This window comes from Pieris brassicae, chromosome 12 (genome assembly GCF_905147105.1).
Source record: "Pieris brassicae chromosome 12, ilPieBrab1.1, whole genome shotgun sequence".
NCBI classification, from domain to species: domain Eukaryota; kingdom Metazoa; phylum Arthropoda; class Insecta; order Lepidoptera; family Pieridae; genus Pieris; species Pieris brassicae.
Window position 1 is genome coordinate 4,575,370 of NC_059676.1, and position 12,268 is coordinate 4,587,637.

At 34.7% G+C, this 12,268-nt stretch overlaps 1 protein-coding gene across 1 annotated transcript in view; it reads right to left on the minus strand.

Moving 5' to 3' along the window:
• Positions 1–234: 234 nt before the first annotated feature.
• The window catches only part of LOC123716983 (headcase protein), a 42,021-nt gene continuing 29,987 nt past the window's right edge, over positions 235–12,268 (minus strand). The window contains exons 3-5 of the mRNA XM_045672741.1: positions 2,373–2,561; positions 682–870; positions 235–498 (exon numbers count right to left, since the gene is read on the minus strand). Of these exons, the coding sequence (XP_045528697.1) occupies positions 328–498; positions 682–870; positions 2,373–2,561 (549 nt within the window). The 3' untranslated portion in view covers positions 235–327. The remainder of the gene's footprint in view (positions 499–681; positions 871–2,372; positions 2,562–12,268) is intronic.

A 12,268-nucleotide genomic window follows, 5' to 3' on the forward strand; every position in this document is an offset into this window, starting at 1 on the left:
ATTTGTGGGAAGACGCCGCGGTACACAGCTGAGTGCCGGCCGTTCTATAGGCTTCGGTCTCAGAGTAGCGAGGTATCGTTCAGCGAGGGATTCACCAAGACTCATCGCCAGCGTCTCCGGGCTGAGGCCGAGAAAGGAAAGTGATTCGGTAATGCTGGAGATGGTCGAAGGCGGGAACTTGGTATCTTCTGTGTCGGTAGTTCGGGACGCCATGCTAGTGTTAATGACGGGGCGCAGGGCCGGAGGCGAAGCGCGTCGCGGGGGCGACGGCGCGAGGCCCCAAGTGTCTGGGGGGGTGCCGGGGCTAGGCCCCGACACCGCCGTTTGTTATGGCCACTGCTGGAATAGCGGGAAAACCCGTTTTGTGAAGCAGTAGGTCAGTGGCTTGACAAAGTGCGTGTCAAGCACTCGGCAGTGCGGGCACGTCACTGGATGAGAGTAGTCCGAGTAGTTCAGCCGCTGGTGCGGGTGCAGAAGTGGCTTGTAGCAGTTGTTGCACTGTTGAACGATACAATATATTACTTGTGTGAACGTTGTTAAACAAAATATCTTTAAATAAAATAATATACTACGTTTTACTATAGGTAACGTTGTAATGCGCAAAATGATTCACCTGGATTCACAATAATTATTAAGAATATAACTATTTAAATAAAGAAAAAAAATACAAATGACAAATACCTTCAATCGTTCAGCGCAGCACGGCGTGGCCATGAAAATGTCATATGAGTACATGGTGCCGAGTACCAGTGAGGAGCCGTCCCACTTTTGTCCACAAAAACGGCAGCGAATAGTGCGCTCGGGGTCACATCTCTCCAGACATCCCATGCAGACGCAGGTCAGGTACTGCGTTCGACCTTCCACTTTCACCTGAGGACCAAATCTGATATTTAGTAACTAGTATTAAATAGCAAGTTAAACAGGCGCTTATACTATTAAGTAAGATAACACGTAAACAACAGTTTTGTTTAATAAGTTTGTAATCTATTTGCCATTGTAACCTGGTGCCATTTAAAAAAAACATATGTATTTTAGTTACTTAGCTGTATAGTGGCATTAATTAAGACTTTAAAAATCCTCATAATTAGAAGGTATTGGGATATAATGGTGTATTAATTAATGTAATTAAAATCTACCAATATATCACTTTAAGTATTGCTAATACATATTCAGTGATTTTTTCTCTAATCTCCCATATATAAAGGGATAATCCGTCACCTGTGCGAGGGTAAGTCCGAGAACGTATACTAATGCCTACGACAAACAAACGTATAAGTATCCAAGAGCACACGTTCTTGTAATTCGCTGAATAAACAACGCCGAGTCGAGAAGTTTGTATGAATTGCGACTGGGGACGCTATTTTGTAGACTTGAACAAACTCTGTCACATCTTATTTAACTTTGTGAGTTTACTTTTCTCCAATCTACGACAATTTTATACGCGTTCTTCCGCCCCTTAATTAAAATGGTTTATTGATGTACGTGTGTAATATGCAAGTTTATAGAATCCATATGTTTTATTAGATCTTAATTTGATTTAAAATTATTCCGTCCAGGCTTTTTGTTTTTGATTGTTGTAGCTAATAGCCTCATTTACTTTATTTAATTGAAGTATTGGGCAGCGCCGCCAAAACAAAATGTATTCAAGTATTGCAAAATAAAATTATCAAAATACTGTTCCATTATAATTATCTTTCACCTTCCATAAATATATATCGAGACACAAACTTAATGAATTTAAAACAACTTTATGTTTATAATACATGTAGTAGATGTACATGTCTTGTCAAAAAAATTATAGAAAGTTCTCTCCACACTAGCCTAATTTTTTTCCAAACCGCAACGTGTGACTCATAGAAGTATGCGTCGAACGAGTTATCTTGCATTACCTAAAATACGTACGAACTACGGAAAAAAATTTAACCTACGAAGGCGCACAGCTGTATAATAAACTACCCACAAATATAAAAAAATATTACTTCTTTCAATTCATTCAAATCGAAGCTAAGTGAATATGTTAGACAAAATTAATTTTAAATTCATTTCTTATATTTAATTTTATTCATGTCTTTGGTTACTTTTACTTTTAAGTTAATTGTATGTACGGCTATCGTTTTATTGTGATTATTTGAGGAACGACTACAATGTAATGTAATTAGTATTATTCTCAAGTATCAAGTATTATTCTCACGTAAGTGACATTTTTGTCTTTTTTGAGAAATAAAGTCTTTAAACCTTAATATAATCATAGATGATAGAGTTCAGCCTTTTGCTTTATTTGTAGAGGTGAAAGGAAACTAATTTAGTCGTAATAAATATAATAATTGATGAATATTGATGTAATGTTTTTTTCTTTATGTAAACATGCCTACCTCCACAGCGCTGCTAGTATGCTGTCGTGGACTAAGGAAGAAAGTTCCATCGACCAAGGGGTACCGGTCAAACACGTGCAGGGTCTCTTTGCAGAGCGCACATGACACCTTAGGTTTGTGCTGCCCAGCTAACGTGGACAAGATGAAAAGCCTTGTGTCGTCGTTGCCATGATTACCTTCGTCTTCAATCTGTAACAAGTGATATATTTCATTAATTATGTGTAGAATTTCAATATTTATTAAGCAGTAAGTGTGTACTTTCTAAGCAATAAAGTAATTCTGTCAATGCATTTTTCTTGACGACGGTAAGCTAAAACCCAAGAAGGGATAACCCTGCACTTGGCATGCAATCACAATTTTCTAGTAAATAACTAAACGATGACATTTAAATTTCATATTACAGTTCTAAACAGATAAAAATAAATGCCTTTATATAATTATAGATAACTAACTTCTTACCCATTTTGCAACACGTATTATTAAATAAATTGCTGTTTGTTCCGTGATTTGCTTTAAACGAGAAACCAAAGATAATTTAAATCTATATGTTTAAGGAAATAGGAAGAAATGTGCGGTTACCAACCATAAAATGGTATCGCAATAGAAAACAATGTAATGGCGGAGTCATGCTCTTCGCGCTTAGCTTCGTTTGCAAACCTCGCTCGCTGTTTCAATATTTCATATCCCCACATTTACATATTACGATTAATGCATACACCCACGACACTTACCACACAACTCTCCCTTCGTAATAACCCAAGTAAATGACTGCATAAAGTTGAGTAATGAAAGGCTGAAAGGCAATTACGCTGAATTCGGAGTCGAACTCAAACAAAGGCTCACGAGCGCCACAGAGATCGATTGTGAAGTTCAATTTGTTCACGTACGAACAATTTGTAAGCGCGAATAATAATGAAACTTTAACAAGTTACTTGCACTCGAAACTCAATTAAACAAATTACCATCTGCACGCCCTGAAAGATTTTCATTTACGCAATATTGGTTACATCGCGTGTCTATTGTTGGTCGAGGATGATTTTCGCCGTTACACGCAGAGTTGATCGGTAACATGCTGTCAGACATGTAATGCAGGATGCATAATATACAAGTTGCACATTCCACTGTGCCCGATGTTAACATTCCTATATCACTATTAATAGATACCTCGTGACACCAGGAACACATAAAACGACCCAGCAAGTGCAATGACCTACGCAAACAAACTCAGTATGATTTGCCGTGGAACAGTGCAGTTTGCCAAGAGACGAAGCGGGGGCAGCCATCCGGCCACGGCGCGCTGATAACTTCCCAAGTTTAATGTGAGCTTGCTATTTCGCTTGAAATTCATGTCAATTAAAATGTATACGCCTATCATGGTTATGTAAACAGTGAGAGCTACAAGTCTGTCGACAATACAAGTGATGATAAATAACGATTTCATGGAAGCGCCTGCAAAGGACATGATTGATTCGTCTAGAACGGCACAACCATGATTGATGCTAAAACAAATTGTATACGTAACACATACAGCATTGTAAGTGTTATAATACATTTATAAAGTGCGAATAAAGTTGTCTCAAGTCTAATGAGTGACAATTAAATTGTTAAGATGAAGAAAGTAAAGGTTAAAGGGCTCGGGCAATGACCTGAGAGCTTCCAACTTACACACATTAATGTGTACACAACATAATTGCAAGATTGATGAGCACTTTAAAGAAGACTTTATTTACTTAATCTGATCACGATTTGTCTTGCAATCGTCGCATTTACCACGCTACAGTATATTGCCAGTAAAACTGAAACATAAAATAGTCTTGATGACTTCTCGTATTTATGTCCTTATGTCTGATGTAACTGCTACTGTAGAAATGGAGGAAAGGATCATGTAGTTCCGTCCACAGTCAGTTAACAGGAGCAGACTGCCATTTACCGAGAGTAGACGATAGTTACTTCCTCTAATTACGCCTACTTAAATTTACATAGAGGAGAAACTTGGCAGCCTGTGAAATGGTTACGATGTGGCAATATTTATACTCCGTTCATGACTGTAGATTACTTGGGGATATAGTTTTTGAAGCTTTAAATTGTTAAGCCTCGGATTTAATTTGCATTCCATGTTCAAATAGACGCGTGAAGAACTTTTATGGGATGTAACTGAAATGGTTACGCGAAGCGAACTCGGTTTTAAGTTGTCGAATCGAAATTCTATTAGAAAAGATAAATAATTTTCAGCAAAGTTTAAACGAGACTCATACTCGTCTTTAGGAAACCTATACAAATAAATATGTAAATGCTTAATATTATGTGCACAAGGCTTTTGTTTCCTCAAAATAAACAGCTGGGAGTTACTCACCAGTCACCACACAAACAACCTTCGTTTTCCATTGTCTTCGCTATCTTTACTGAGACTGTTTTAAATGAGCTTTTAATATAAAACGTCGCCGACGTTAATGTTGAACAACTTTAATAAATCCAGATTGTTCCCCTGCTTGGCTTATTTTTAATTAGGCAAATGAAAGTTTTCTATTATATTCCGCAGTCGGCTCGGGTAAGTACCGCACAAATAAAAATTAAATACAAAGAACCCTCGTAGGAAAAGGCCATGTAAAATGAGAAACCTAGCCACAAATCCAATTAGCCACAACAAGATATCGAATGCGATATTGGCGAAATGCTAGAGTTCAGACGCTTGTAGATGGACGAGTTTCATTATTATAAATGCTATTTGTTCAACAGATGAGAATTGAAAAAGGCAAAGCACTCGTCTTAAGTGGCAAATAAATAAAACGGTAAGCAAGCAGACGTTGCTATATTTCGGCGACACGCGAGAAGCAATTTTTCACAAGCCATTTCAAACAATAAGTCTGCGAGTGGTTGATATTTGCGGTGGTCGATACATTTATATCCGTTCCGTTTCATGTTTGTTGTTGTCGGAGCTCAATGTTCTCTTTGGCAATGTATTCAGTGTCAGTCAAATTAAATTTTCTGTCATGTATTTATGTAAAAAATTTGTTGTTATTGTTTCGATTTCTAGTCGCACCTTTTTACACATAACTTTGGTAACACAAGTAACCCCTTAATTTTACATCTTATTATGCAAATATTGTGCAAAGTCTGGAGAAATGACGATTTCTACAATCATAGCCATCACTCTTGCGTGTAACTTGTCCGCACCTCATCAGTATTCGACTGTCAAAGGATTGTGGTTTATGTAAATCTGAAGCATTTATTACTGCGACTGTGTGTGTCATCGTAAATGTCGATGTGTGAACTTAGGTTTTAAAATGTAACCATCTATTTAAAGAAACAAAATTAGTGGTTATTGGTTTATGAAGTCCTAATTTTAGTCGACGGAAAGATGCGCACAGAGTAGGATGATACGAAATGTAGTACAAAAAAGAGGTTTCATTTTTTAAAGAATGTAGTATGTAAATCATTAATTCGAACTAACATTAATTCTGTCTATCTGTTTTTGCTTAAATATCTCAAATGCTTTTCTTTTTAATAGTAAAGAAAAATTAATGTGAAAAAAAAATCATTTTACCCCAGTTTCGATGTCATGAACAAAATTTTAAGACAACATTCTTCATTTACATATTAATCCTAATAAAACATAGCAAATATAATTCCCCCTTCATAATTCGAATACTTTCTGTAAATTAGTATCACGTCTCAGGCATTCTACACGTCGCAAGATTCCGCGATATTGTTAGAATTTATAAAGCGTTTTAATTTAACTAGACCTTTTCGACGTCACATAATCCCCACCTACATGTGGAAATTGTATGAAAATTCCCTGCATAATACCTGCCCGCTTAAGCAGACGGAATCTTGTCGTTTTATTGCTTGAGAAATAGTGAAATGTATTCCCCTAGAGAAAAATGAAGTGTAGAACGAACTATCTCATCTCTTTACGACGAAAATGTACTAGAATTTACATTCAAACGGGTGTAAAAATTCTTTAACGCAGTGCGACTCGCGAGGGTGTGGGGTATTTTGATGCGATTTTGATGAGGTTCGCCGTTACAGTGCTGACATTTTTATTAAAAGTGTCTGACAATAGCTTGTTCTGCCGATGAGAAACGTTGTTTCAATTGTTCGAACATCGCGATTGAGTAGAATTGAAGGACAAAAAGAATTTGTAGTTGAGAAAGATGTTAGTTTAGCCACAGTCGAGACGGGTGCTTAGAACATGGAAAACTACTTATCCTAACTTGGTTTTATCGTTAGTTGTATTGTTATGTCAGTTACGACCCATTCAGGCAATGTCATTAGTGCCACTAGATAATGGCAACTTGTTTTACGAATGTTTATAAATATTAAGTTATATTTCTCACTTTTCTTAATGTTTATTTTTAGAGTTTAAGTTCTCTATATATTTGAATGTCTGCCCGTAACCAATGGAGCGTGGGTCAAGTACAATTCAGAGGTCTTTTTAGTAATTTATTTTGTTTTGATAATTAACTGTATATTCGACATATACTTCAAGAGCTTTCGCAAAATTCATTTTCTCTTCGTGGTTTGGAAAGAAAACCGGTTCGTCGATGTTTAAACAAATGTTTGCACCAGCGACCTCGAAGGCTGACCCGTGCGATTTTTAATAGTTATTTCGACATACTCAGTATTCTTTACTTCGACCAAAAATTTGCCGTTGTCAATAAAATAGTGTCGTTTAGTAAGAAGTTTTAGTTGGTTTATTAACTTATTATGTAGGACCTTTGTATATCAATCAGATTGAGAACGCAATTCGTGTTCAACCCGTTGGTCCTGGGTTCGCGTCCCGGTGGAATAATTTATAGCCGGTACTTGCTGCCTTTAAAATTCAATGAAGCACATACGCACGAATTTGCTTGTACTCAGCCATTCAACATGATTACGGGACTTCGCGCACTAGGTAGTGATAAATATACATAATTCTTTATATTTAATTTATTGCTTCTAAATAATTCCTTTATACCCAAGTATAAAACATAAATAAAGTGATTGATGTAGGTCAAGGAACACTAACTCATGAGTAATGGGTAAATAACGATGTTTAACTTACTTTAAACTCGTTGTAACAAGTTTGCAAAATTGATGTATTTGTTAATAGCAAAGAATATATTATATAAATCGTTTGACGATCACAAAGGTGTCCCTAATCATTCTTAATCGATGCCATAAAATACTTTTTTTTTATTTTACCCGGTTCGATTTTCAGGTATGGAAAGATATGGAATGCAGTTTTGTTACTTAAAAAAGTTTCCATAGCGTAAACTTTGCCATCTACAAAAAGGAACTAAAAATTATCCGTGTTATTTTATTTATTCATCACGAATCAAAATTAAATACAGCTGATACCGGATTAAAGCGTTTAATTACGGCTATTATAGAATTAGTCAAATTTTAATCATCACAAAACAATGACAGTCTGTCAAGTTTTCGCGGTTTCAACCGCTGTTACTATCACCTATATGAATGTGAGTGATGTTGTGTTGGGTGATGTTAATTGTCACTGGAGCGGAAGCAGGAGTTAAGTGTATAAATTTGATTTAATTTACTTATCTTTGAATCGAGTAGGTACGTATTATAGGACTGATCTGTAATTCGGTTTAAAAAACGTGTTGAACCTTAATTAGAAATTAGGATTCAAAATTTTATAAAAATATATTAATTAATTATTAAAATTACAGTTGAGCCAATGTGTACGCGGCGGGAGAGATTACGGAACTGCCTTAGTATTTTTTGTCTCATCTCGATAGGAAATGCTGAACAGAAAATAATATTGTTAGATAGATAGGGTTCAAGTATATACGTGTTAGTTTAGTAAATACATAAACATAGATAATACTTAATTGAAGCTACTATAACAAGTTGTTAAGTAATACTTTATATACGCAAGCATCACATTAAAAGAAACTTGAATAGATAACCTGCTCCTTCGTTTTTCTAAGAGGTATATAAACTGATAGTTTGTACAGGCTTTAAGAATAACGGGAACTAATTGTATAAGAATGTAGTATGTATATTTTGTATCAGCTATGTTAAATATAACATCTAAAAGTTTTAAGATATTACTGGATGTCCTGGCTTTAGTAAAGTCATAAATGATTAAAGAAATAAACCACACGAAACGTAGAAACAGTTTTTATATTTAAAAAAATGGGATTGTGTCTTCTAGCACCGTTTCTTGTATGTACAATTTGTAAGTGATATAATTTTATTTTTACAATGACTAGCTAACGAAAATCCGCTTTCGGCTTGTGGATCTCTTCGTCTAAGTATTTAATCTAATACCAAACGGCTGGGTAAACAATAGATCGCTTTAGTGAATTAATTGCTTCGATATCACAAACTTGATCTGGCTAGAACGCCAATATGTCTAGAAGTGGCTTCGTAATGAAATGTTTCTTGTATTAATAGTGCTTCCCCATGTGGCTATAAAGTTGTTTTAGATTGTTCAGAGCTTAGTGAGCGAGACGTTTATATAGAATAATGTATGTAGAATCCAAAGTAAATAGTTTAATGTAACAAGTTTATGTGGACAATGCGTGTTTTCCGTTTACCTAAAACACGACTTGTCTTTTGAATATAGAACTGGAGCGTGGAACTAAATATTTACTTATTATATTATCGGAGTTTTTAAAAATTCTTAATAATAACTTATATATCTGAAGTTAATGTTAGTTAGTAATTCTCTTTTACGTTTACTTTTGCCTGGGACATCTGTCAAATTGGAACATTTAATTATTTTGTTTACATAACCTTACATTATGAAAGTTACAATAAACGCGATCTTTTTATCATCAACCAATAATTTGAATATAAAATTTCAATGCCCTCCACTACGTAGTAGAATATTGTGAGGTTTCTTATATACTCATCATGTTTATTGAAAAAAACTTTCTAGCGGATCAAGTGAATTTTCGAATTTCCATTTACACCTTTTGTTGTTTTAGGTTGAAAATTATTCTAATTACACTTATTGTGGTGCTAAAATTAACACGTCAATTACAAAACCTTTTTACGTATTTTCTCATAACCCATGTTCAGCAAAATTTTGTATGAGCGGGACTCGATTATAATAAAAATGCATACGTCTGGTATGCATTTTTATTATAATAATATTATAACGTGCAATAATATTAGTACGAAAAAATAACATTATTGGAAACTGCTGTTTTTTCGACCAAATAGTGTATTTATACGCTATTAACGGCAATTTTTTATTATTATAATAGGTACTATGAATTCTGTAAAATAAAAATACATAAGTCACATAAGACCTATAACGTATTATTGTAAACAATACTTTCTGATGCAATCAACAAGTAACAGCTTACGATGTATAACATGAATTATAGTTGAGAATAAAATGTAAGCTCACAGTTTAATCTAATTTTATTTTATTTACAAAAGCGTGCCAACGCTCGGCATAGTAAAACTCGTACATAAGAAAAATAAAATACAAGATTGAGAAGTGACAAGCACATCAAACAACAACAAATTCATAAATTATAGAAACTAAAGGAAATTTATCTCAAAGTGGGATTTCATTGATGGGAGCAACTATGAATATCCAAACCTAGCTCGTTTATCAGAATGCTCAATCAGAATCGCGCTTCTGTAAGAAGGGATAATATTCCCAATATTGGAAGAACTATTTAAAAATTAGGTTTTGTCGTTATAATTATTTGACTTTTATGCTGTCTTACGTATGTATGCAATTTCAATGTAGATCGTTCGCTGATGATGATGTTCGCTGACTGATGTCGATTTTCCCTATACAACAATCTATTAATTATATCGTTATCTCGCTGTAGCTATTGGGAGTTACAGAGAACCATCAGAACAAAGTGCAGTGCAACAATTGTGACATCTACCGACAAAATCGAATCATTTGTCTATCATTGGAAATCGATATTGCTATAACAAAGGAACCCTGTTATATACTGTAGCAGTACTGAACCAACGGGTAAAAGCTAGTTAAGCTTATTCAAGCTTTACAAGGAAGTACTCAATACGAACTATATGCAACCTTGCAACCTAATGTATGCAAAGCTTTATTGCGGTAATCGATCTATTAATAAAAGTGTTCAATGTCCCCTTCAAAGCCGTATGATTTAATTTACATATTTAAATATCAATAACAATTGTCTGTTATGAGTGACCTCACCTATACTTGAAACAGTTTTAACTTAACGTCAAACGCTTCAAAGTGTGTAAATTAAGTTTTCTTTTTTATCTCGACGCTTAATCAACATGTCGAGATAGGAACAATGCATCAAATATGTTTTGCAACAAAATTGCGTACACGCATACTAACAAAAATAGCTGATAACATTATCAGAAATGATAAGTCATTGACATAATGATAACCCTGCATAAATGTAGTTATCAGTTGTGCAAAATGCTAATAAACAATTATATAACATATACAATAATATATATATATATATATATATATATATATAATTCTGTGCTCACCTGTGGTCGTTGATTACATCGCGTTACACAATTTTATTAAAGAAATATATTACATAGTTTCCTTATGCAAACAAAGTAGGGCATTAAACAGCTCATTCCGTTTCGTCGAAAAAACATATTTTTAACGTTATTAAAACAAATTATCAGTACTTTAGCGTTATATATTTTTGTAAATTCATACTACTAAAGTCTTCGTAATAATAAAAGAATATTACGTAACACCTCAGCGCTTGTTTACTCGATACTCCGGAATACAGCATAGTGAGGAGTTTCAGCCAGCATTATTATCTTAATGTTAGAGAAAAACTTACATTTAAAATTATTTCACGCATTAAATGTTAAACTCTAGAAATACAGACAGCCGGTCTAAATGCACGTAAAGGATCCCCCAACTAATTCTAGGAAGAAAAAGCCTTTGAACTCGATAAATATTATTTATTAACCCCAATCGCGATTCTTCGAAGCAGATAATCACCTTAATCAATACTTGTCGTTGGTTGATATGTGTAAGACTCTTTTATCTAGTCTTTATTGTTGATAAGCCAAGGTGGAAATGCATTTACAGACCGAACTTTCAGAGGACGACAGAGAAAATCAACTTGCTTTAATCTGGAATTCAAAGAGCTGGGTTGGCTCCACCACTACTGTACGAATATTTATTCAGTGCAGGTTGCACCTGGGTTTCGCGACAGTGTAGGAGACGGACGAACCAGTCTATCCTACATTTATCGGTTAAACAAACGGTTGTAAATCATAAATATATTATATTTTATTTATTTACACTACGTTGCAGTTGTAGATAAACAAAGTAACATAATGCCTAAAAATTATAAAGGATGCAACGGGTGCAATTAGCCTTTTCATGAATTATAATAGCCAAAGTCAAATAAAAAAATAATAAATCAATGGCGCTACAATTATTTTTAGGTCTAGGCCTCAGATTTCTGTATCTGTTTCATGATAATTTGTTAATCGAATAGGCAAGTAGGTGATCAGCCTTCTGTGCCTGACGCATGCTATCGACTTTTTGTGTCTAAGACAAGCCAGTTTCCTCACGATGTTTCCCTTCACCGTTCGAGCTAATGTTAAATGCGCACATAGAAAGAAAATCCATTGGTGTACAGCTGGGGATCAAACCAACGACCTCAGAGATGTGAGTCGCACGCATAAGCCAACCCTGCTCCAAAGTCAAATAAACACAAAACAATTATAAAATCAACACAGATTTGTAAAATCTAGTCTATCATAGAGATGTTTATATTATTAAACATATATGTAATTTTTTACACCTTACGAGTGAAACGTGCGTAAAGATAACCTATACGAGTACAATATTCTTTTAGCATCATTGCGAGCACTCATTTAAAGCGATATTCCGAGACCTAAAGAGGATTTTTATTGATTCGAGGTTTTATAAAGCGGAGTTGTGC